A 27,677-nucleotide genomic window follows, 5' to 3' on the forward strand; every position below is an offset into this window, starting at 1 on the left:
TTCACTTTCAAAATTGCCTTTATTTAGATGGTGCAATCCAAATTTAGATTGTAGATACTTTCAGTTTTCCCCAAATCACAAGTCTCAGAGCTTATCATGTAAACATTGCTTCTCTATCAAACTGCATACAAAAGATGTATAAGCTAGAGATAATATTTGTGCAATACATTTTAATTACTTCAATAATATATTAAAAAATGACCTGATTAGTTCACAGATAACAATGAATAACTTTTCCAATATATGTTACTACCAAATGGAACCAAAAATAATAATAATCAAGTTGTTGTTTTTTTAATAAAAAAACCTCAGGACTCGAGAGAATTAAATTCAGCTTAATCATCTGGAAGTCAAAACTTTCCAAACTCTGTTCTGGACTGCTAGTACTTACTAATACAATGAGGGATCAATCACTTCGTTAAAAACAAAAACACCAGGTTTGATGTTTATATTGGCTCGAGAGCCCTGAATTCAAGCAGTACACAACTCAGAATTTTCACTAGTCACCATCATATACAGGAATATGAAGACCAAAGTAGTAAAGATAGTGAGGTTATCCATCACCAGATCACCTGTTGTTGTTTTTAAAGGGTAAATGCAGAGGCAAAACCTTTCCCCTTCAGATTGGGGCCATGAAATGGGACATGGTTGATCCTGTCCCCATGCTGTATTCCCAATCCAAATGGCTTCCTTCTTCTCAGCTGCTTTGGTCCTGTGGGGGATCTTGTACAGATGTTCACAAGTATACAAATCCATGATTGTGAATCCCCCACTGCCCCAGTCTAGCTGTGTTGCCTTGAGTCACAAACCAACTAAAAACAGTTTTCTAGTTAGGAATGTGTACATTATTGGAGATTCAAATCAGAGAGCCAGGTTTGAAGCTAAGCCACTATACATATTAACTTCGTCCATATACTTTAAACTTCAAATACCTAACAAGTACATAAATTAAGGTGCAAATCTTAGCTAATTTTTAAATGTATTCCAAAGACTTATCTTTTAAAGATAAGTACAAACACACAGCCTATCATTATCAAACCCTTTTTGCTAGATTAGCCTTTGCCAAGTTTGCTGATACCCAGTATCAGGTTTTTAATATCAAAATATGAAGAGAAAGATACCGTTCTTTTGTAAAACAGAAACTGCACATTTAATCCAAAAAAGTTTCAGAAAGATTAAGTCAGAAAGATAACAACAGAAGCAAGGCTCCAACCTCCAGTTATTAGATTTGAACTGTGCAGAGAGTCAGTCAGTGGGCAGAGATTTCCACTAGTTTATGGAAAGAAATCCTTGGGACCGTGTGTGTGTGTGTGTGTGTGTGTGTGTGTGTGTGTGTGTGAGAGAGAGAGAGAGAGAGAGAGAGAGAGAGAGAGAGAGATATCTCAGAAATGAGAAATGTTTCACTTAGTCCAGAGATACAGGTTAATACTAACAGTCATTGAATGTGATTGATGAATTAATTGTTGCAATAAATTAACTTGGCCCTATAAAGTTGGCGGTTAAGCTGACATATCAAACAGTGTGTTTGACAATTTGAATCCTGCTCACAAGCCCCTATGATGCCTCTAAAGGGTTCAGCTGAATGACCTTGCAAGACAAGTGTGTGTGTGTGTGTGTGTGTGTGTGTGTAAGCCTGGCCTACTTGATCAACAGATCCACACCTGGAGGTAAAGAGAAGAGTAGTAAGCACCATATAAGAAGTTGCCTATACCTTGATCGAGTATTGGCAAGTTACATTGCCACGATGAATTCAAATTGTACTACACAAGCTGAGGGGGAAGCACTCGTGGATTAAAAATGCATCTTGTGACAAAGCAGAAGTGATAAAGATGGGCACATCATTTACTGAACAGCTTCACAATGAGACATGACTGGAAACTCTACTACGTAATTTAGCACATCATGATTTTGTTGCTCCCCAGATGATGAGGCCAAGGATAGTTGCTCCTGCAACAAGCACAAGAATGAGGATACACAATTTCTTGCGGGACTTGCGCTGTGGAGAAGCAAAAGAGGAGATTGTCAGCGTAGAAATTCCTGTACTGAAAGGTTCAAAGTGTTCCATCGTCAGATGATCTACCATCCAGTTCTCACCAGTGGCATGGAAAATTGTGTTTAAACCTTTCAGACTTCAGGTGGGGATACCCATGGTTTGAAGAACCCAAAACTGAGTCAGTTCACATGTTTCGTTGAGAGACAGAGTGCAAGTTGAGAACTTGCAAGTTAGAGGTCTCTGGCGATTTCGAGCTAGCAACCATGCAATCCTAACTGTGTCTACTCAGAAACAAGTCCTACAGAATTCAATGCAATTTACTGTTAGGCAAATTGGCTTAGAATTGCAGCCTTAGTCACTGTTTAGATTTACCGAAAAGACTAAGTTATAGGCACTCAATAGTTTGCTTTTAAAAACTGAAATACCCCAACTCATAAGGAAACTTATTAAAATTTGTGGTACTTAAATCTCTCAACAACTTTTTAGATTACACATGACTTATTCTGCTCATAAAAAGAATAATCTTACTACTGGGGAATCAGAACTAAGTAGGTTTTATGAATGTAACATTCACAACTGTGCTAAAGTTAGTTTTTATAAATACTATACATATGATGGGACAGTCTGTCCAATAAACGTGAGAGCACACCTCTTAAAAGTCACTTGCTTTCCATTTCAGTGCAGTGTATTAAATAGGTTCATGGTCATAACAGTTAACAAATGTTTTCTATCTGTGCCTCAGGGTTGTCCCCAGGTCAGCAGTACTGGGCTTCCCCTTCCTTAAGGGCTTTTGCATGGCTGAAATGTATCCTTGAACTGGGATCATAGTTTTTGCTTGCCTGGAGAGAGGATGGTTTTGTGTGTGTAGAGATCTCTTGACCTTCTTATGATTGCAACACACGACTCTTACTGTACAAAGGTAAAAGTCGCATTTGTTGCTCTACCCACTTTGGTCTCTGCTCTCAGCCACTTTCTGCTTCTGCTGCATCCCCTGAACTTTGACCATGATGGAATGCAGCCCTCAGCCTGAGAAATGTTTCCCAATACTGTACTACATTATCAGGCTTGCCAATTGAGACTGCTTTTAGATTGGGCCTTATCCACGGAGGCCCAAGTAGCACCTGTGGATCAAACTGCATCTCCCCAACTTAGCTATCCATGAAAAGTTGCAACAAAGTGCTTGCTACAGTTATCCATCTGCTGGTCATGGCATGGTTTAATGTACATGGAGCTGCCTTCAAAGGCTTTCTGCCTGTCCAAAAGGAGTTGGCAAGGCTTCTGGTGTGTGAGTGTAATTCAAAGTGATGTTTTTGATTTAAAACCCAAGATGGCCATGCCTCAAAGCATCTGAAGGACCACCTTCTCATACAATTCCCTTGTCATATCTGCATTGGAAGTCCTTCTCTGGATCCCTCCACTTTTTTGAGATAAGGCAGCTGCTGACTAAATTGTTCTGCTGGCATCCACCTGTCTTTGAAGACGATGGAGCAATGTGCCTTGGAGGTTGAAAGACGGGCCCTTTTCTGTTTCAGCACCACACATCTGCAACCCATCCTGTGGAACCAAGAGGTCTGCTTGTTGCCTTCTAGGTCAGCATTCAGGAACCGTACAAAGATATTCCTGTCCATGCATGATTTTGAGCGGTGTATATTTGTGCTTTAACTCATCCTGCCTCCCTTATTACAAATGGAATGTTTAGTATGTGTGTGTGTGTTTTAATACGATTGTAAACTGCTCTGATTTTTTTGTTGGAAAAGCAGAGCATTAAAAACGATCATTAAAAATATGGCCTAGAGGAGAGTGAGTCACCTGTACCTCACATTGCTAGCCTCTTAGTAAGTCTGAGAATTAAGCTTCGATTTTTTAATCAAAGGATGGAAAATTCCCAACATAATCTAGCTGCGTCTGCTCATATTTACCTGGTAGTCTGCTGCTCTGGACAACTGCTGATTTGCTTGCTGGACATGGACTTCAGCTGTTTCTACATTGGCTTCTATGCTGTCTTTGAGGAGAAAAATAAACCACAGAGGCTTTAATCTGAAGGCAGAGTGAAATTCTCAGTAACAGATAGAGATTGCTCTGGAACCTTACATCTTTAGTTCTATTACTTGACTATGACACAGGAAAGAGGGGGCAATCCTAAGCACACTTATTTGCAAGAACGTTCAGCTGAAACAAACCAGGAAAAAACTGCAGGTAACAAAAGACACGGGGCAGATGGTGGCTCATTCAGCTTAACACATACACCCTCCCAACAATACCAACCCATTGACATCGCACCCCTGCAACTTGTGTGTCTGGCTAGCATGAGAAGGGTTATGGTGATCCAACTGGCTGATTCACATACCAGTCAGATGCACAGGGAGTTCTGGTGGGAGGCTGCTACATATGTGGGCAGCAAGGGGCAGCCCCTGCAGTCCTTTGACCTGCCTTGCACTTTCTTCCAACATGGGAGTGCGGAATTACCTGAGCTTCCACCTGAGATCATTACAATGTGCATTATTTGCTCCTGCTGGCAGCAGTCAAAGATGAGGCATTGGCAGGGACATACATATTGTACTGATACTGGGACATGAGACAAGTTGAACTACACATTACAGTGGGTAACTTTAAGTAGTGGAAGGGTGGGACTCAATGCAGAATCATCATTTTTAATGGCAGCCCTCTACTGTCCTCCCCCTTTTCTTTTCTTTTTAAAGGTGTGATTCCACTCCTACTAAATGTGCTTAGGATTTTTCACCCCAACTAATAGGCTTCGGTTACACATGCAGAGAAGGAAAACGTAAGCTATTTCCCCAAGGTATGATCATAACCGGGACGCAGGTGGCGCTGTGGGTAAAAGCCTCAGCGCCTAGGGCTTGCCGGTCGGCAGTTCAAATCCCCACGGTGGGGTGCACTCCCGTTGCTCGGTCCCAGCACCTGCCAACCTAGCAGTTCGAAAGCACCCCCGGGTGCAAGTAGATAAATAGGGACCGCTTACTGGCGGGAAGGTAAACAGCGTTTCCGTGTGCTGCGCTGGCTTGCCAGATGCAGCTTTGTCACGCTAGCAACGTGACCCGGAAGTGTCTCCGGACAGCGCTGGCCCTCGGCCTCTTAAGTGAGATGGGCGCACAACCCTAGAGTCTGTCAAGACTGGCCAGTACGGGCAGGGTTACCTTTACCTTTTATGATCATGACCAACTTGTGGAAACAGACTGTATCCTGGACAAAAATGACCGCCACCATGGTGGCAGTGCTCACCCACTCTATATGCAGGCACAGTTTTTCTTTTTTTAAAAAAAATCTGTTTAAAAGTCCAGCTCCTTCATGAGCTTAATCTATAGGTCTATTAAATGTATACTTAGAACATAGATTTTTCTTATGCATAATGCTTTTTCTGTCAACTCTTCATTCTGAACATGCTCTGAATTTAATCCTAGGAGGGCACAGCTCCTTTGAAATCTGAAAAGCTGTCAAGAACCATGTAAGTTGTAATACAAGAAACCAAGCTGAAGTACACTTTTCCCACAACAAAACAGAACAGCCCCTTAAGCACATTTCATATTGTATCTCTTTTAGCCTGAAATATAAGGCAGCTACGTGTCAGTTAATAAAATCCAGAAGGCGCATGGGCATATTCAGATTCTTCACAAGCCAAATTTTGCCTAACCAGATGATTGGGAAACAGCTAACTCTAGCTTTTATCAAATTACCGGGAGATTTCTAGATGCTAACTGAAGCCAGCTATTGTGCCCAAATGTTATGCTTACCTATCACATCTCCTTGTTCATGAATCATCATCCCCAGATCTTTAAATATTTCATTAATATCCAAAATGTCTGCCTGTAAACACAGAAGATGTTCATGTTTATACATCTCCAACACCCCTTAGCACAACTGCAGGAATTCACTCCCAGCAACGTGTAGAAAAAAATGGGAAAAGTGACAGGACAAATGGTTGGGGGAAAGAGATGTTTGGACTACGAAACCACAAAACAGCAAGCAGCACACACAAATCCTTTAACATTCACCATGCTACTTTTAACATATCTGGAAAACAAATTGGATGTCATGTATTTGAATATGGAATGTTTTAGCTAATTAATTAGGGTATAACCATGATCAGTTCCAGTCCTGATAGCTTTGTGTTAATGAGACACCAAAGTGTTCAACTCTGTGCAATCCGTGTCTTTTTTAAGGTACAATCTAGTCTCCCTGTTTTAGCTAGATAAATCAGAGGTGTAATTCCTCCAATGAAATCAATAGGATCAAGTGGGCCTAGACTGTGCCATTTAGCAAAAAAATTCATTATCTTTACTTAGACACTGTTTCACTCCATTTATGGTTTAGGAATTAAAATTCTGAAATATAGATGTACTTTGGTGAGCATGGTTCACTAGGTAGTGCAGGATAAGACCTTTTCTTTGGTTTTAGAAACTGACATTCAATCAATCACATGGAAGCACAAGACTTAAGGGCAACAAATATTGGGTTAGGGAGAACCAATACCACAAGAGAAGTTTTTAAAAATACACTGTCAAATTAAGGAAAGAAAATTCCGCTCTTGATCTCAGTGCATTTCTAAACTTTGTCCTCTGCTCACCTCAAGCTGCCTGATAGCAGACTCTCTCTCCTCAATAAGACGAAGGTCATCTTCTGTGATTTCTTCTTCTAGTACTTGGGTCTGAGGCTGGCTATAAGTTAAAGCACACAGGATATCCAAGCAGATTATTAATTAATATACTTTACACAGGAATGTTGATTGCTAGCTGCCACTGACAACCAGATTGTGGGACCTATTTGAATACCACACACAGTACCCACCGAGTGAAAGTCATTAATGGAAGCTCTTAAGAGAAAATACATATAAAAACTGTTAAGTTTTTCTAACAGAACAATGCAGGATTAAGATCACATCACACTTTGGCAATGAAAACGCCACATTTATGACACCTCATAAAAAAAAAACTTCAACAGGTTTTATTGCCTACTTGTGAGTGATTTTAGAATTTATAGCAATATTATGTGCGCACACAGTTTTTTACCTAGTTTACTTAATTCAATAAATGAAACCATGTCAGGTTTTACGGCACTTCCTACCTGTCCCAGGACACAAGTGTTCCTTCTTTGTAGCTTTCCTCTGGGGCACCACCCTGCAAAGTTAAGAGTTGGAAAAACAACTTATTCTGAGGCATGGGATTACATCTGCTTCAATATGACACATCCACAAAAAAGAAGATATAAGGAAAAAGGAAAAGTTGGATCAGCCCAATTTAATTTGTGTTATATCCTTAGCACTCCCTGAAGGGGGAAAAGTAATGCAATTGCAGGTGTAAGTTTCTACACTAGGGGGGAAAATGGCTTCCTTCTTTAACTTAACTTTTCTTAGGATCCAAGTCAATGTCTCCCCCCCCCCCAAAAAAAAAAAAAAAATCAGTAAAAACAGAAAAGACGCAAGACCACTTCAGTGTCATAACACTTCTTAGAACCACCTTACATTCTTGCTCACATTAGGTTGGTCTGGGCCCTGCTAGATCTGCATACCCACGATACCCAACAGTTATGGACTATTTAATGCAGAAACTAGAGCAGCCATGATAGAATAAGATGGATGAACTTATATTCTCTTAGGCAGTGCTTTTTTTCTTTAAAAAAATAATGTTTAGGGGTACTCTCATTTTCCTACTCATATTGAAATGCTGCCCCTCAATGAGGCCAAACTTAGATTCAGAAAATGTTTAGGGGTATGTGCACCCCTGCGTCCCCCCCCCCCCCGCCCAGAAAAAAAGCACTGATCTTAGGACTCAGCTAGACAGGTAAAGAAAAAGCGATTTATATGTGTTGTATGTGTGATCTAACAGTGTGCCACCAGATGGCGACGTGAAGTCCCGTTTTTCTCTACCTGTTTTCCCTGTTTAAACTTACAAGGCTTTAAACTTAAACGCTTCTAGATCCAGCCTTGGGTGTCAATTCTTGCAAAAGCTTATTTCACCTTTATGTTAATTTCTACTGCCGTAGATGCTACTAGCTGAGACCTGTTTGCAATTATGTGGAGTATCACATGGTAATTCCTACTCACATAAATATCACTTAGCTTCAGATCAACAAACATGAGAAACCACATCGTGTTCCCCAGGCAATTTCCCACAAAGCCACATGCTGACAAAATCAGGCATGCTGACAGGGTCTTCTGGGTCCTGCATGCTATTGTATTCAAACCCAACTCTGACCACACGAAAGCTTCTGGTGTTCCATTCCACCCCGACCAAAAAGCTCCACCCTTGCTTGCAGCCCTAGGAGATTATCTGGTGCTTTAATAATTACAATTTAAAAAGCCACAACTTTTTGTTGCAGGTGAAATTCGAGAGCTTGTCATTCATTTCACAAATGGAGCTTAGCAACTGACTGCATGTGAAACACACATTTCACCATGCATCCTAATATGGTAGTATTAGAGTAGATAAATGATAAATTCTACCCTGATTCCTCCATTATTCTATGTAATTTGTTTATTTTTTAAAATTTATGTACCACGTGATTGTAAAGAAAGCCCTCAAAGTGGTTTATAAAAGGTAAAACAGTATAACCAATAAAGATTTACAAACCTACTTTAAAACATGCAAAAGTTAAAACACTGAAACAGATTTTATACAGAGGTACCTTGGTTTTTGAACAGAATGTGTTCCGGGAGTCTGTTCAACTCCTGGAACCATTCAAAAACCCAAGTGTGGCTTCTGATTGGCTGCAGGAGCATCCTGCAGCCAATCAGAAGCCGCGGAAGCTGCACCGGACGTTTGGTTTCTGAAAATTGTTCAAAAACCAGAACACTAACTTCCGGGTTTTGATCGTTCAGGAGCCGATTTGTTCAGGAGCCAAGGCGTTCGGCTTCCAAGGTACAACTGTAAATGGAAACATCACACATACATTGGTATATACTTACTGATACCCTAGAGCTGGCTCGCACTCTGGCTACAAATTCTCTCTCTTTCTCAGCAGCTTGTCTTTGGACCCTCTGGAAATTCGTCAGTGCTGTAGTGAACTCATTTACAAGTCGGTCCTTCTGTATTTTTCTCTGACGCTAAGGGGCAAAATGTAATACATATTACATACTGATAAAATAAGATAAATTTATTGTACAGTTGTTATTTAACTGGACCGGAGTTGGTCATCTGTTTATTATTCAGTGCAGGAGTTTTCTACAAGCTGCTGAACAGAAGCAGCATATATGACTGCACATTTCATTAAGGCAGACATCAAGTAAGGTCAGGGGCGACATGGACAAAAGTATTCTAAACATGGATGCATCCCTGCTCTCTTTTCAACCTTACAGTGTGATGAACACACATTTATCTAAGTTATGAAAGGGCATTTTATTATTGCAAAGCCTCTGGCCACCGAATGGCGCTTTTTATGACGCCAAATCCTCGCACATCAAGGCTTTGGAATGGATCACAGTGAAAGTCCAGCACTTGCACACATAGGTGGACAAGTACAGTAACTGTAAGTAGCGCCATGCCAGAGCAGGATCACGTGTACCCCCCTTCCCCTGAATGGGACCCAAAGTAAAGATCTCCAATTAATATGCATTAATGATAGTGTAAAGGGCTTCATTGCTAAGCAACAGTTCAAAATTGGCACCCCATAGCTATCCCCTAGTCCATGCTGGGTTCTAGCTTCTGACAAAGAGGCAAGAATGCAAGAGAGGCAGTCATTTAAACCAGTGGTGCTCCACCTAAGCACTACTCTATGAGAGAAATTTTGTGCTGTGTGTCCTGTAGCATAAAAATGCCACCAGTATGACAGTGGTGAGATGACTGGCAAAATAATTTCCCCCGGAGTTAACATATCGACGCCTCAATTTTTAACACGATACAGAAGAAGCTGAAGGAGAACGCTATATAATTGCACATATTTTGAGCAAGTAGGAACCTGCAGCTCTCTGGATATTGTTGGACTCTAATTCCCAACAGCCTCAGCCAGCATGGCCAACGTTCAGGGATAATGTCCGTTGTATTCCAACAATATCTGGAGGGCTACAGGTTCCCCACCAATGAAGCAGTGCTGGATTTTCTCCGCTTTTATTCCTTCCTCAAAGCCAGACACAGGCAGACCTGTAGTCTTTTTGATGGAATAATGAGAAAATATTAAGCTATTTGTTAGAATGGCTGTAAGACAATTGCCCTGAAATGAATGTTAATTTCATTTCCCCATATAATACCATACAAGCACACTCACAGCTAAGACAAAAATGTCCAAGTTCTGCACATATTTAGACTGCTTAAACCCCACTAAAGTCAATAGGATTTAAGCAGCCTAACTGTGCACAGGATTGCAGTCAAAATGATTAAAATGATCATAATCCAAGTGCCTGTACCAAAGTAAATCCCATAATCCTAGTAGTTCAAAAAATACTTGGCCTCTTAATTATACTACAAACCAAGTTCCATGAATGTATTTTGCTTGATATGCCTCAGGAGTAAAATGTTTTCAAACACACATGGCAGAAATGAAAAGGGCAGTTTTAGGTTGTTGTTTTTTTAAAAAAATAACACATTTTTATACCTGCTCGCTTATTGAAGGCAGAGATCCAAACTCCTTAATGTATTTGTCTGTCTCTTTGGCAAGTTGGTTTGTATACTGCTGCTTCTGCTGCCTAAAACAGAAAGTTATAGCTCAGTGACTGGATTACTCAACCAACATTTTTACTCCATTGCTGAATATCTTTAGAAATAAATCTTCAGGAAAGGCACATTTATTATTTAATATTTGCAAAATAACTGCTGGTTCCACTTCTGTAGAAACCAAGAATTAAGAATTGAGAAGTAGTGGACCAAACTTTGCTTTAAATCTTTTATTTAAAAAATGAGTACTTAAATGATAAAGATTGCATTTGTCTGATAGGTTGATAGATGGGCCATGAAAAGTAGATTCGGTATTTTAAAATGTAAATAGTCAACATGGGAAGGGGAAAGAGAGAAAACATTTTAAATTATGACTAACACCATGTTCAGGAGGAAGCTTACATATTCTTTTTTGGAAAAGGATAAGAGTAAAAAAAAAAATCTCTCCACCCCCCCCCCCCGGAATTATGATCACAAGTTAATTCTAAGGAAAAGAACATATTCTAATGTAGAACCATGATTTGAGTAGCAACATGATGTACTTGATCACTGTAAGCATTCCTTAATCGATTTACGATATCTTTATTGTCATTGTCCCTTACGGAACAGTGAAATTGAAAAACTACATAAAACATTAAAACCCCCCTAAAAACTCTAAAACCCCATTTTAAAATACACTATACTACAGAGACCCCTTATGCTGCGTTTAGAACCAGAATTCAACAGCTCCTGCGTCTATTGAAGAAAAAGGCCATCTAGAGAACAGGTTGCAGTAAACTCTTCCTGTTTTAAAAAACACAAGGCACCCTGATCTACCCGTTACATCTGGACAAAGCACTGGCAATCAGGCCCAAGTGGAAGTTGGTAGGCATTAGTTAGCATGCCCAGTGATTATTAATTGCAAAGCCAGCTCTTATAGTGTCCATGTATATGCCCAACACCCCTCTTTCAGGAGATTCTATTATTATTTGAAGCAAATCTCTCACTAATGAGCGGGGGCACAAAAGATATTAACAACCAAGATCTGCAGAAACCACCAATAAAAACCTGTAGGCATAGGTCTGTATACATCTATAATCATGTGGCTTCAGGCTAATCTAAATATTACATTTGATAATCTACATAACCTTCTGGTGCATGAGTGACACTTGCCAAGATCAATCACACTGTAGAAACAATGCATTCCTAATTTCTTTCTTTCTTTCGCAGTTATTTTGGAATACATTCCTTCTTTTGATTTCATGCTATGCTATACTATACTATACTATACTATACTATACTATACTATACTATACTATACTATACTATACTATACTTTTGCATCACTTAACAAAACCTAACTTGCTGAAACTGTTGTCAAAAGCCTAAGAGTCATTTCCAAAATGCCGGAAGTAGCAAACATGAAAGTGGTTTGAACTTTAAAAAGAACCTCAGTAGGCTTTGTTGGCTCTGTACATTCTTGCTTCCAACACCATCTGGGTGCTTAATAGTGCCAACAATGCAACTTGGAGGATTAACAAGTCAACATACAGATAAGATGTTGGTTTATCCCCACACTCCTTTTCTGTTCTCAAATGTTTCAAAGACGCAGAGCACTTTGGTAAGACAGGAACACATATTGAGAGGCTATCTACAATGCAGTTAAATGAAGGTCATCTCATGAAGCGCTTACAGCTGTTGCCGCAATTCATGCGTGTCTTGTGGCGTTCCAAGTTGATTCAGTACTCTTTGTATTTCTGCAGCTGTTTGCAAAAAGAGGAAGAGGGTTTTTGTAAATGATACATTTCCACCACAATTTCATGCATCTCTAATTGACAATTCAGAAACATATACCAGTTGACAGAGCTGTGGTAGGTCAAATTCAGTGAAGTTTTCAAAAGCAAAGCTATACATACACATACACAAAAAAGATCATGTTACAGCTGAACTGCTGAAAACGAAAGCCTTTCAAATCATGTTTTTAAACTTAAAACATTTCAAGAGCTCCAATGCACCTTTTGTCTGTCCTATCTAGTCCAACATTCTCTTCCCACAACAAAATGCCTATGAGAAACCTAAAAGCAGGATATATGTGCAAGAGCACTCTCTCAGTGTGTGATTTCCAGCAACTCGTATTCAGAGGCATATTGCCTTCAATACTGGAGGTCATATAGGTAAAGGACCCCTGGAAAGTTAAGTCCAGTCAAAGATGACTAAGGGGTTGCGGTGCTCATCTTACTTTCAGGCCAAGGGAGCCAGTGTTTGTCTGCAGATAGCTTTCCAGGTTGTGTGGCCAGCATGGCTAAACCACTTCTGGCACAATGGAACACCATGATGGAAACCAGAGCGCATGGAAACACCATTTACCTTCCCGCTGCAGCGGTACCTATTTATCTACTTGCATGTGGGGATTCAAACCACCAACCTTTTGATCAGCAAGCCCAACAGGCTCAGTGATTTAGACCGAAGCACCACCCACATCCCATTGGAGTTAATATATTGTCATCATGACTACAGTGGTATCTCGGGTTAAGTACTTAATTCATTCCGGAGGTCCGTTCTTAACCTGAAACTGTTCTTAACCTGAAGCACCACTTTAGCTAATGGGGCCTCCTGCTGCTGCCGCGCCGCCGGAGCATGATTTCTGTTCTCATCTGAAGCAAAGTCAGGATGAGATGTCAGGATGTCATCAGTAAACTTGGTTAACCTCGCTGCTCACCCCGAATTTCAGATCATTTACCAATGAATTAAAAGCCCTGGCAACCAATATAAATCTTTGGAGGCAGCCCACTTCTTTCATTTGCTTATTCCTACTCTCTGCTGTCTGTTCTTTAGCTAGTTACTGACTCATAAGGTTACTTCTCCTCTTAGCCTGTGATTTCTAAGCTTATCAATATTAACTAGTGACTACCTGATCATCCCCATCTACTTGCTTGCGGAGGCAAATATCTCCAAGAGGCTACTGAGATAGAAGTTGCTACCGTTAATTCTTGTCCACCTATATGCTTGATAAAAGTTATCTTTGAAAGAATGCTTCAAATCAATTCACTCAGAGGGGAAGATAAGCTAGTGGGCCTGTAATATCCTGAGTCCCCTTTGGATCCCCCCTCCCCCAAACCCCCAAGTCTTTCCAGTCCTCTTCCTAAAACCCTGGAGAGTCATTGCCAGTCATATCAACAATATTACTAGATGGACAACTGGTCTGACTTTGGACAGAGCAACTCCCTATGTTCCAAACATACAGGTGTCAGGGGTGGAGCCCATGGGTTGTGAGCCACATGTTCATTCAGTATGTGGAGCCAAAGTTGAGAACAGTACTATCTTACGACCCTCATTCAACCACACAGCATATGAACAGTTGAGCAGGATTTGAACCTAGGTTTCCCACGTCTCAGCCCTTATTAGTACAGCAAGTTGGAAGTCATGCATTCCTATAGGGAACATACTCCTGAGGAAATCACACATTCAGTGGAACTCAGACCATGATACCCATTCATAAAGTAGCTGACTTTCAGGAGCCATTTACTGTTCCACAAGGCCCAAGTGCAAAGCCCTTTGAGATGTGCAGAATGAATCCTAGTTGCAAAGAAGTGTGGTTAGAATAGGGATACAGCTCACCTGCACATGTTATGAATAAATGCCACCTACTGGCCATCTTGAACAGACATAAGCATCCTAATTCACTAACAGGAAAGTGTTTGTCATTGTGGATCTTCTATATTGTAGGTGCTAAAGGCTTACGGGGAACCCCTTGCACACAGGATGTAGAGTGAGTGCCCTGCACACCACACAGAGCAGATGATCCTATCAACTCTTGCCTATGTAACCCCTTGCACATCTATGCTAGAGGCTCGCTACCATGTTAATGCAAAACACAAAGTTCATGGACTGAAGCGGAATACCAAGTCATTTTCATAATCAAATACTAGGTAAATCCAAAAGGAAGAGATTCCATCTGATCAGCCTGGATAGCTCAGTTGGTTAGAGTATGGTGCTGATAATGCCAAGGTTGGAGGTTCGATCACCGTATGGGACAGCTGCATATTCCTGCATTGCAGGGGGTTGGACTAGATGATCCTCAGGGTCCCTTCCAACTCTAAAATTCTACAAATTTTAATAGCTACAATACTCTCTTTGTTCATGTCCTAAATTGATCAAATAGCAACAACCTAACTTAAAAATTAGGGCAGACCAAGTTAATTAAGAAGTTTAATTGGAAAGATAATTTTAAAGCCAATGAGCTGTCATGTTCTTACATCTTAACATTTTCTTTATGCTTGAATTTCGGCACCTAGGATTCTTGCAATGTTTAGCTTAGAAAAGTTACCCAATATTGCCCTCTGCAGGATGCATTGTGCAACAAGTTGCTAAAGTTTTTCAGCAGTGCTCTATAAAGAGCAGGCTTTGATGACTACACACATGTGGCAGGGCTTACCAATGCACTTGTTTTGCATTTTCCTTTTGCTTGACCTCATTTCATTAAAAATAAATATATATGTTATCACAAACAAGTTCTGGACCTTCTCTTTCTCCTCAGCTAAATGTCAACAGCTTGCAAAAGTGGGGCTGTGCCTTCTAGTTTCAATTTGAAACCATAGACTTCTTCTAAACAGCAAGTGCATGTTTTGTCTCTGACAGGGCCCAATTATGTCCCTGTTGAACTCAGCCATGGAGAGCAGTCATCAACAGCCTCTCTCAACATGTTCCTCCTCCATTCCAACTGCTCTCTTTTCTTTCCTTCTGTATTTCCTCCTACCAGTTTAGCACAGAATGCTGAAGCCAACTTGGGGCGGGTGGAGGCAGAAGTGCCCTCCAGACAAGCAGATATCCATCAGTTATCTGAGTTTACTAACCCACATTTTTCCCCTCTAGCCCAGCTGCCCACATATATGTCTGTCAGTCACCTAGGACATAGGAGATAGTTTTCAAACCATTCCTTGCACGGAGGCTTTTCCTGTTCTACCAGATGAATGGATTTTTATGTATTATTTTCTGGTTGAAAATGGTCCTACAATTCAGATTTTTTATTATTTTTACAATTTAATCGAGCTCCACAGAGAAGAATCTTCAGTGAACGGGTATCAGCTAGAGAAAGAATTGCCCTTTATTGCAGCATTCTTTGGGAATGGGCTTCTTCTACAGGAAGGGCAAGACATAAATTCAATAAATAGATACAGTATATAAATCAATTCAACTGTTGTTGGACTACAACTCCCATCATCCCCAGTCACCTTAGTAGCTAATAGTTAGGGATGATGGAAGTCACAATCCAACAACTTCTGGGGACCTGAGATTGAAGGACACTGCTCTATTGTACGATTCAACCTCCATTAGGTGGAATGGAAGAAGAAAAATGGTATACAGGAAGTTTTCGACTACAGTCAAATGTAGGTGCTTTACTATTCTTTCAAATCACTGCACAATAGTCACTTGAAAGAAGATAACCGCCCCAGTTTTGCAATCAACATAGCAGGTTCAAAGAAAAAGTGTTAGCCTTTACCTCATAATTTGGAGCGTTTATTATTTAAATTACAACCAGAAACTCCAGGGTTTAGCCTCATAGCACATCATGCAGCCTATTTGCAAAAGCTATGCAGTTCTAGTTCTGGTTAATGATACAAAATGCATTCAATAAGAACTGCATTATATGCCCAGAACACAATAACTTTGCATTCACTACCTGAAAATAAAACTTGCATTATAAGGAACTCCTTACACATCACATAGGCATGACGTATCACCTGTGCAAAGCAATTGTCCAATTAAAGAGAAGCAAGTTACGCCATTAGAACTTGTTTGTCTTGTTTAGTCATTAAGGCAAAACCTTCATGATAATCTAGTCTGGGTGCTAGAGCAGTGATTACATCATCCATGTGGGCTGATTTTTCTGACAGCAAATTCCTAGTACTAGTAATTTATTTTCTCCTCCCTTGACCCACACAGCATTCCAATGTGAATTTAGCTCCAACCAAAATGCTTCAGAAGTTAACAGATTAGGCTACCAAGGTTAAATAGATTGTGATGTTGACAGAGTTTAAGGAGCCTCCCACTTTCTAGCAGTCATTCATTCACTGTCTTTCAATTCAAGGACTTTGGCGATACCAGAGTCCTGAAGTGGAAAAGGGGCAGGAAATCAGGAAGAAGCAGTATTTGGAAATTCAGTCTCTAGATCGGCACAGGACCCTATGAACTGAGACAACCCCAAAGAGAAATTATTGAGAGAAGTACTCCCGCTGCGAGCTTTGCAATTTCCATGCTTTATACCAATTTTGGAGAGAAAGAAATGGATGGCAAGCTCTTCGCTCCCTTTCATTTCCCCTCTGAAACCTCCTCCCATTTCAAGATTTTATTTTAGTATTAAGCATCTCAGTGTTTAAAACTTGGGGCACCCTCTAACTGGATGTTTCAGTTCTTATTAATGAAGTAATATGCACATTTCATCAATCAAGCAGCTCCAAACAGAATCATGCTCCCACCCCATGCTCTTTTAGCACTCAGTCCTCTTTTTCATCTTTACCAGTTCTACAGCATCTGCCCTCCCAGCCCAACCACAAGTGCACAGGAGTCTCTCTTTCCCATGTGGTTTCCCTTCCCTTTCAGAATTTTATCACACACAAGTGGGGAACCTCCCAAGGGGCTGGACATTGCCACATAAAGCAAGATGAGTCAAACTGGTAGAAGAAGCTTGTATGTGCCAGAGAGAGAACAAATGTAGCAGCAGCCACCAGTCATTTAAGCAAAGTGGGAAACCTATTGCCCTCAAGCTAGCTTCATGTCTCTTCCCCAGCAGCACTGAGAAGGTGGCATGGCAGAATGAGAGCCAGGAAAAGAAAAGCGGGTGGTCCCACCCACCATAATACAACCCCCACCCCAGTAGCACATTACCCCCGAGAGAATATAGCCTCTCCCCATATAAACTGTCCTGAACTCTGTGTTCATCACCTGAGGCCTTTCTTCATGTGCCTCCTCCATGTGAGATCTTGAGAATGGACGTTCTCTGTAGTGGCTCCCTGTTTGTGGAATGTCTTTCCCCTGAGAGGCTTGCCTGGTGTCTTCATTACAGAAGAGGCAAAAATGTTGCCCTTCAAACAGGCCTTGGGCTGATTAATATTCTACAGCCTTTTAAATGTGTCTGTGAGAAGGGCAGAGGGCCTTCTCGGTGGTGGCACCTGCCCTGTGGTACGCCCTCCCTTCAAGGAAATAAACTATCTGACTTTTAGAAGACATCTGAAGGCAGCCCTGTTCGGGGAAGTTTTTAATGACTGTTGTTTTATTGTGTTTTTAATATTCTGTTGGGAGCTGCCCAGAGTGGCTGGGGAAACCCAGCCAGAGGGGCGGGGTATAAATAATAAATAATAAATTAGTAGTAGTAGTAGTAGTAGTAGTAGTAGTAGTAGTAGTATAAGGGGGGATATTGTTTTGCTGTTTTGTTTTCCTTACATTCATGTTTTTATCTGGCATTTTATTTTGTGAACTGCCCTGAGATCTTATGATGAAGGGCGATATATAAATCAATCAATCAAATAAATAATTAAGCCCTTGACAAATATAATGGTTCCCCACCTCTGAGGGAAAGGTATATGAGAAAGGGAAGCAGGCAATCTATACATTCAGAAACAGTCTGACACTGTTCTTTGGAATTAGATTTCTTACCATGACTTAGTGGCGAAGACTGAATGCTTCCCACATCAATAACACTCTGCCTATCCAAAATTAGCACGTGAGGGAGAAAGCTTCAGGCCTACCATTTTTCCCAGCATGCTAGTTTTCTATCGAAAGGAGTTTCAGATGGAAGAACATCTGAACGCCTATAGAAGGGCTTTTACTAGTTACTGTTTCTGAAGGTGTGGCTCAACACACAGTTCTACAGAAGGCTGTGTGTTGTGACACACAAGGATTACGACGTTATGAATCTTTTACAGCGGTATGAGTAAATATAAGTGGCCCAGTACAAAGGATGCCTGATGAAAGTAAGGGAGGAGGAAGGAAGAGATAAGTCAGCAGATACAGCTCCTAATCATTTAAAGGAGAAGCAAGGGCATGGAAACCAGAAAGTGCCCTCTTCATCATGCTACATTGGAGCTTGCTGCACATATATTTAACAAGGTCACAACAATAATTACAGTATGGAATTTAATGAGGATTCAAGCCACCTGCTCACAGCTGAAGAATAATCAGTTAGTATGCATTGATAAGACCATCCCAAAGCTAAACTTGTTTCGCAAATAATAATAATAATAATAATAATAATAATAATACAATATGTACATGCAAATGGTGCGCCACTCATGATCTCTAGCACCATTCTCAAAGTGATGAATTCTCCTCCACATTCATCTGGCCCAGTGGACTTCAGTCCATGAAAATCTATGTGACAATAAGATGCATTTTAAGGTGCCACAGTACTCTCTTCCAATTTCTTCTTTTCTACAACAGTTTAATATGGCTCTCTTGGGAGAGGGGGGAATCTTACCAACATATTTATGCAAACAATAACAGTTTTTCTTCTAACATAGCCTTATGACCAAAGTACTCTCATAGCAGGCAATATCTACAGAGGATTTTTGAAGACCATTTGGGTACATTGTTTTTAGACACACCATTCCACACCATTCAATTTTGAGCTGCCTTTTCCTAGTACTGGGCCATACCGAATTCAATCCTTCACCAGAACATGTACAACAGACTTCAGATAAATAGTTAAGGTGTGCGATTCATGACTAGGTCCTGAAACCCCACCAGAAACCAGATATTGAAGTATAGTTACAGAACTGCTGAAGGTTTTGCTAACAAATCCAGAATTTTAAAAACTGACATAAAACTAATATTGGCACAAACCTTTGAGATGTTAAGGATCTCGTCAATAAAGGGCAATATACTGTGCCTATCTGCCAGTGGAACAGATGACTGCTTGTACTATGAGACTTTCTCTGTCTCCTCCACGCTGCTGCCCCTCCACCCAAAATCTGCTCCAAAGTATTGGGTGGTCCTCTGGGCAGAGGCTAGGAGGAAGAGAGGGAGAAACAGAAGTCTGCTTGGAAAACACTGGATTTCACCCAAAGCTCCTAAACCTGTCATGACAAAAATAAAAGATATAGGGACAGGAACATTTGTAAATAGGAATAGCTTTAAGGAACTTACTGCATTGTGTGATTTTCTGGATATTTGAAGTGATGCGTTGTGCTAACTGGTTAGGGTCCCCAGCGATGCCTGAATTGTACGCCATGGCCGATTGGGACGATGCACACTAGGTCATAAACAAAAGATTCACCAATAATGCCACCTGAAAATATAAGGAGAACATCTTTTTTTAAGAAGTTACACATAATAGGGAAATGCATCATAAAAACTCAAATGTTCAAGTAAAACTTTAATCACCCTTTTTAATCACCCTTCCTATGGTACCTCCTATTTCCTTTGAATGATCTGCAGAGCAAGTTAGATTTTGAAAGGCTAGGAAGGAAATCCAAAAGTGCAGTAAAGAAGAGGTTTATAGCGCAATTAAGACATCTGGCTAACTCTGTTTATAACTACACTGTAGGCAAGTAATGCTGATACATAAGGGGAAGTAGAGAAGAAAAGAGGCAACTTTGGAAGGATGTCAACACAGAGAATGCCAGTTTCCACATCCAGACAAACTTGCTTGCAGCTTATACGAATCAAGACAGACACTCTATAGACTATTGTGTTAATTCCCTACGAGTGGATAAAATTATCAACTTGAGCTGGGGAGGTTTGGCCATGAAGTTTGCTGGATAATTATGAGCAGTAACCATCCTTCACTGATCTCATGGGATTGTTGTGAAAATAATAAAAGTGGGAAGCATATTCTGTCCTTTAAACTCCATGAAGAAAAAAAGAGAGTAAAAATAGGGGCTGTGAATCAGCTCTGTGTGGAGGAGGAATAAGGGGCATCTTCTCACACTCCTGGGTTGAAATGTGATTTCAATAAACACTCACCCATAAGCCGGATTCCCCCATCCCCAAATCACTTGCCGCATGGCATTATAGTTCTTTCCCCCATATAATTCTAGACAGGGCTTTTTTCAGCCAGAACTTACTGGAACTGGGTTCTGGCACCTCTTTGGTGAGTGCTAGCACTTCTTTTGTGCATTCTGGCACCTCTTTAGCATTTCAGCATGATGGCATGGCAGCATGGCATTAAAGAGGCTGCGGACAGTGGTGGCATAAGAATAGAAGCTTTTTCAGGGGAGATGTCCCCTAAAAAAAAGCTTAACAAGTTCTGGCACCTTTTTTCTAGACAAAAAAGCCCTGTATCTATGACCAAGGGCTTTGTGAGGAGTGAAGTTGCCTTCAAAGCCCTGAAGAGCAATGGATTAGTTTTTGTCAAAGCACAACAATGAAGGCATGTCTTTCATTTTATGAGCAGCCTCAGACATTACAGAAAGAGCCAGCATAAGCAGCGAGAGGAGCCCCATGGACCATCTATTTCACTACACTACCACCTCCATCTTGTAATAGGAGCTGTGCAGAGATGCACACAAGCTCTAGATGCAGGAACAGCTTGAGAGAGAATAGCCTGAAGACACTGGTCAGGGATGGGGAATTGTGGCCCTCCAGGTGTTGCAGGGCTAAAACTTATGTGAAGCTAAGCAGATGACAGTGCAAGCTGTTTGGATTGTAGACCATGTTCATAGAACCATTTGGATGGTTTTCCAAGTCCCTTGGAGAAACAGCAGGACATTCATTTTGGAGGTGAGCTAATATTATCTTTAATGTTATTGGAATATTGGTAGATCTTATAATATATTATAAGGGGATTTAATTTCATAGTACATTTTATGAGATGTTTTCATTAACTTGTTGTTTAACTACTTGTTATATTTTGTAACTTAGTGAATTATGTAACTTTTTCACAATTCTATGATTCTGTGTCATGAGAGCATAGCAGCATACAAATAAATGCAGATGATAACAATAAGACTAAACTTCCTCTGCTCACATTTTCCATTGTTACACTAGGAATTCTCACAAAGCCTCCTGAGTCCTGACCAACATTTAAATGTTCTCTCAACATAAAGATATTCCAGTGTTTTAACATACACTGTTATTTTGAAATAGCTTTTTGCTACGTTGTATGAAAGTATATAAAAGACAGTTACTTTGAAACTACTCTCTGCTACGTTGCATGAAATAGCAGTCACTTTCTCATATAAACAGCTCCACGATAAGGACACAGTTAATTGCCAAACCAGCTTCTTACGCACAGAACTGCTTTGCACGTAATCGTAAGCCATGGCTTAGCATGAATGTGCACAAGTGAAGGTTTTCACAGAGAAGATCATGGATGCTGCACTCCTGAACTGGTCCTCCTGATGGTATGAGTTAAACCATGGTTTGGCTTAGTGCGATGTCTGAACCTGAACTTATGGTTTGTCTCCTGCAGACAAACCATGAACGTCTAGAATTTGGACAACACACTCAGCCAAACCACTGCTTAGCTCATGGGGGTGCATCAGCAGAAGGCCTGGAGGGGCAAAGTGGCCCAAACGGTCATGCAAAGATTGCCGTGTTGCATTTTGGTACTGATACACAGGCACAAAAAACATGTACTCCCTGTTAGCTGTAAAGGGCGTGAGAGTACATCAAATCACAAATCTCTTTAAAATACATGGAAGTACAATGGTACCTCAGACGTAAAACTGAATCCATTCCGGAAGTCTGTTCGACTTCCAAAACATTCAGAAACCAAGGCGCAGCTTCCGATTGGTTCAGGAAGCTCCTGCAGCCAATTGGAAGCCGCAGAAGCCACACTGGATGCTCAGGTTCCAAAGAACATTCACAAACCAGAACACTCACTTCCAGGTTTCTGGCGTTCGGGAGCCAAAATGTTTGGCTCAGAAAGCGTTTGCAAACCAAGGTACGACTGTAGTAGGTCAGAAATGGTGCTATTTCTGTAGAGATACAGGAATCTGCCTTACAAAAAATCAAAATGTTAGTTCATCTAACTCAAGTCTACACTGAGGGTCTTCCAGGGTTTCAAACTAGGCTTTTATGTGGAGATGCTAGGGAATTAATTTGGGATCTTTTGCATGAAAGGTATGCACTCTCCCGTGCACTGAGGAGGAAAGTCTGTATTTGTAGACATCTATGGGCCTTAGCTTCTGCGAGAGCTGAGAGTGCAGGGTTTAAGCTCCTGTAGAGGTTTGTGCACATAAACTTCAGTGCTCAATCAGTGCTCAAACAAGAGAGCAATGTACTACATGATTCCGAGGCAAGCAGGATAGCTTCAGTACCTCTCCACACTGCTTGTAATGTGTGAAGGGGCCACTGAATTATAGGGCATGGAAATGATCATCTGCTCTAGGGTAGAAGATCTGTACATGAAAACCCACCCTGGCTGAGATAATAAACAACTTTACTGAGAGCACGTCTGTCAGCCACCTTGTATAAGCCACAATCATTTTGCCCAGCGGTTCCATTCCTACTCCTTGTGCGTGCCCTACCCTGCCAGCCTGCCCCCATTCTGCCTTCTTCCGGATCCAAAAGGACCCACACACCAGCAATCACGCAAACACTGGACATGCCTAAAAATGGTCTCCACCAGTAATTCATAAACCACTTTGAGGACTTGTTGCTGAAAAGCAGGTACAAATACGTAACAATAATGAAGAGCAAGCTTGGGAAGAATTCCAAGATCGGGAGACAAACAGGAATAGTCTGGAATAATCAAGCCAGGTACAGAGAGCAGAGGTGGGTTGTGGTCTTTCAAATTTCAGCACCTCCCTGTGTGAGGCCAAAATTCAGCGCCTTCCATTCTCCTCAGTTCACTACATCATAGTTGCAACGCCCGGTGGCACCCCCTAGGCTTGGTGTCCAGTGTAGCAGAACTGGTTGCACTTCCCTAAATCCATCTCTGTGGGAAGGCAGCCCAGTCCAGCAGAAGTCCAGGCTTAGGACCATGTTCAGGGCAATACCAATGTTTTCCCATGGGACAACTTTCAAGATGTAGAGCTCAATTCTATTTTTAACTCCTCTTTCAGTTCCTTTTACTGCAACATCACCTCTCACACACACCTGGTGGTACTTCCTCTTCAAATTGACTTTAAGGTGCCTGAAGTGTCCCACAGTCTTGCACTGAGATTTATGGTTACTAGCACGACTGGGTGGTGCGCCTAATTATCCCGTGGAAAGAAACTTGCTGGAGTATATCTATGCAGGCATGGGAGATTTAAGATACTCTGTTGCCCAACTTTTGAGATTGTTTTGCAAAAGTAGTAGCGATTAGCAACCCTAAGCACCAGGGTGGAGCATCCTAAAGAAACACACTCAGAATAGAGGGTAGGGACAGTTATTCCTCTACAACAGGGGACAGCAAACTTTTTTAGGAGGGGGCCGGTTCACCACCCCTCAGACCTTGTAGTGGGCCGGACTGCACACGCGCATGCACACAAACACGATGGAGGGGGGCTTTTCTCTCTCCCCCAGCCCCTCCCCCCTGCTTTCCTACCTCCTCTACTGCTCTGCCTGCGGTTGGGAGCCAGCAGTGGTGGCGGCGCCTCTCCTTTCTGGGCCAGCTTTCCTGGACGCCAGGCGTGCCAAGCTCCAGCTGAAGCCCCGCAATGCTGCCATCACAGCGCGGCCATGAATGGAGAGGCCAGCGCATGGATGGCAAGGCTTCGGATTGGCTGGCTGCTGAAAGCTCAGCTCCCTTCCTCTGCAGGGCAGGGAGAAGCCAGGATGAGGGAGGCGGAGCCACAGCAGTGTATGTGTGTGGGGGAGAATTGCGCACCCAAAAAATTGCAAAAGAAATTATGGCGCAGCCCAAATGATCACACCGATCCAAGCAGCGATTCCAGGACCGTCCGTGGGCCAGATCCAGAGGGCAATTGGGCCTGATCCAACCTGCGGGCCTTAGTTTGCCGTCCCATGCTCTACAAGGTCATAGTGGTTAATGCCTCTCTTACTGGGAACCTCATGGTCAGAGCACAACATCCCAGGATTCTCTGCATCCGTAAGGTACCATCAATAGTAAGATACACACCCCACTGGATTCAAAGTGTAATTGATAGGACTTTCAAAGATGACTTCCAAGGAGTCAGAGAATTTAAAAGCAATTAGATAGTTGCAGTACTAGATTTAGGATCTTTCTTTCCTATAACTGCAGTCTAAGAAAACTAATAGATTGGTAAACTCAGCCACTTAAAAGTTTTTCTCAAAGATGTTCACACCATCAGTTCAATCCAAAACTACAACAAGCCCAGTTTTATTTTAGAACAATGCAGCGTACTGGACAGATCCTGGGATGTTTTATAGATGTATGCAATCCAAGTCTTAAGATCATTTACGAGATACCTTGGAAGATGTAAGAGTTACACAGGCAACTTTCATCCTTCTTTTGTCCTTCTTTAACAAAAAGAAGTGTCCTTAACTGAATTATAACATTTGTTGTTTCAGACCCTACTGCAGATATAGACCCGCGGTCAGCAATACCTCATCTGTTTTACATTCTTGAGATAGCAAGGACAGCTCAGTCAGTAGAGCATGAGACTTAATCTCAGGGTTGTGGGTGGAGGCAGAACACTGCCATCATGGCTAAGAGCCATCGATAGCCCCCTCCCCCGTGAATTTATCAAATCCTCTTTTAAAGCCATCTATGTTGGTGGCCACGGGGACGTGGGTGGTGCTGTGGGTTAAACCACAGAGCCTAGGACTTGCCAATCAGAAGGTCAGCGGTTCGAATCCCCACGATGGGGTGAGCTCCCGTTCCTCGGTCCCTGCTCCTGCCAACCTAGCAGTTCGAAAGCATGTCAAAGTGCAAGTAGATAAATAGGTACCGCTCTGGCGGGAAGGTAAACAGCGTTTCCATGCGCTGCTCTGGTTCGCCAGAAGCAGCTTAGTCATGCTGGCCACATGACCCGGAAGCTGTACGCCGGCTCCCTCAGCCAATAACACGAGAGGAGTGCCGCAACCCCAGAGTCGGCCACGACTGGACCTAATGGTCAGGGGTCCCTTTACCTTTATGTTGGTGGCCATCACTGACCACTGATAGGAGAGAGTTCCATAGTTTGACTATGTACAGAATGAATAAGTATTTTCTTTTATCTGTCCTGAATCTTCCAACATTTGCTTCATAGTTCTCTAATGAGATTTAATTTCAATCCATAAACGATTTAAAAACCACCCTGTATTATTTATTAGGAAGGGAGACTGCATTGATAGTGGCAGTTTGAGGCATACCAGTTTTTCAAGCAACTTGCCACTACCCCACATTCTTGCAAGCATTCAAAAGCTGCAAGAACTCACGCCACAGCTTCAAAAACTTCTCACCACATCTTCATAAAATGAGGAAGCCTACGGAGGAAATTCTCCACCCCAGTGTATTTTGTCTTATTAAAACAAAAGCAGCTTCAGGATGCTGCAAGTTTGAGCAGAGGAACAAGAGGAGAAGGGACTGACTAACTTTCTCCCATCCATCCTTTCCTCACTAAAACCCTCCCCACTCTGCCACTTGTCTCCTACAGCAGAGGGGCGGGGGGAGAGATGTACAGCTGGTATTGCATTCAATAGGCATGCTTAACCACAAGAATGGTATTTTCATTTAGCCCTTCAGCCCTTTCATCTCTCCACCCAGTACTGCATCTTCCAGTGACATGCAGCAGCGACTGCTGCCCACTGGCAAGGGCTAAGGCAGAAGGCAGAGACAGGAAGCCAGAAAAAAGCAGGAGTAACTGCCTGGGCAGAGTACACAATATATATTTAAAGCACACGCCTTCTTCCAAAGAATCATGGGGAATGCCATTTAAGGGTGCTGGGACTTGTAGCTCCATAGAGGAAAACTACAGTTCCAAAGGATTCTTTAAGGGAAGCCATGGGCGTTAAATGTATTCTGCGTATACAGCCCTGAACTACATCCCTCCAGATCGCAAGAGGCTGCTGCCAGTCCAGATAGAGAAGCATTAAGAGCTGCTGTTTAAAGCCTATGTGGCTTCCTTAGCAGGTCTACGCCAGGAAATGTGTCGCCGCAGGAGCTGCCACACATTACGCGGCCTCGGGTATCCTCAACATGCCCATCCACTCATCCGTGCGCGCCTAATACTATCTCTCCGAAGGCCCCGATTGAAAGAAACCCTGTGATTCCTTATCGCTATCACATGATGGGCTCCTCCAGCCAGAGAAGGGAGGAGGAGGAGCAGCTCCAGGGAGCCAGAAAAGAACGTTCGTTTCTCATCCCCATCAGCGCCTGGGGCGCGCGCACACGCAGAGCGAGCTCATTCACACGCACACGCGTGTGTCACACACACACGTATCTCGGGGGGGCAGCCCTTCCTCTTCCCCCGCCCACATAATGACTTCCCGAAAGCAGAGGAAATCAGTTCCGGAAAAACAAGGCGAGCGGCTCCACCGGGTTGGCGGAGACTCCCGAGAAGCCGCGGAGGCAGGCAGGCAGGCAGGCAGGCGGCCGGGATAAGGAAGGCCGTCGTGCGGAGAGAGCCGTCCTCCGAGGCGGGGAAAGCTGAGTCGCGGGGCGGGGAAGGCGAGGGGCTATAGGAATGCGGAACTGCCAGCCAGCCAGCCAGCCCTCCGCTCGCTCGCTCCACGCTGAAGCCGCCTGGCCGCCCGAGTTCGACAGGGCGCCCCTTCCCGTCCGAGCTGAGGGGAGGGCGGCTGCTCTGCGACAGGGCGGCGCCCACCTGAGCCCCTCCACGCACGCCGAGCGGCTGCAGCGAGCGAGCGAGGAAGAGACGCCCTTCGACGCGCGCGCCCCCAGCCCGGGGACTCCCGGCGCTCCTTACCCGCCTCTTGTGTGGCCTGTCGGCGCGTCCCCGCGGGACGAAGAGGGCAGCCGGTCTTGCCCCGCTCCCGTACTTGGTCGCCCTGCCCGCTCAGCTGACCCGCGGGAGGCGGCCCCGCCCCGTTGCTGCAGCAGACGGAGCGGCTCTCGGGAAGGGGCGGGGCGAGGCCCACAGGCTCCGCCCCCTTTTCGCTTTATGAAATGTGCAGCCTCAGTTTTCTGTGTGGAACATCTAGGTGTTTTTGTTGTTGTTGTTGTTGTTGTTGTTTTTAAATTAACACCCAGCAAGTATATGGAGATGTTGGAGTTTAGCTCCGTGTCTTCTTGTAATTTACGTCTTGGAAAAGAC

The 27,677-nt window shown here is 42.7% G+C and overlaps 1 protein-coding gene across 2 annotated transcripts; it reads right to left on the reverse strand.

The window, feature by feature from the left end:
• On the reverse strand, window positions 1-27,469 carry STX7 (syntaxin 7). 2 transcript variants are annotated; one of them, XM_083731494.1, is made up of 10 exons: window positions 27,330-27,469; window positions 19,714-19,855; window positions 12,266-12,335; window positions 10,535-10,625; window positions 8,913-9,050; window positions 7,073-7,125; window positions 6,576-6,666; window positions 5,743-5,815; window positions 3,913-3,995; window positions 1-1,996 (listed from the first exon to the last, which is right to left on the reverse strand). In XM_083731494.1, exons 2-10 carry the CDS (start codon window positions 19,796-19,798, stop codon window positions 1,901-1,903), a joined length of 780 nt encoding a protein of 259 aa, XP_083587620.1. In that variant the 5' UTR covers window positions 19,799-19,855; window positions 27,330-27,469; the 3' UTR covers window positions 1-1,900. The 2 variants fall into 2 exon arrangements, with proteins under 2 accessions (XP_083587620.1, XP_083587621.1); XM_083731495.1 differs by having other exon boundaries at window positions 27,334-27,450.
• Between the last annotated feature and the right edge of the window lie 208 nt (window positions 27,470-27,677).

The sequence above is a fragment of the Podarcis gaigeae genome, assembly GCF_964106915.1.
Source record: "Podarcis gaigeae genome assembly, chromosome: 3".
NCBI classification, from domain to species: Eukaryota; Metazoa; Chordata; class Lepidosauria; order Squamata; family Lacertidae; genus Podarcis; species Podarcis gaigeae.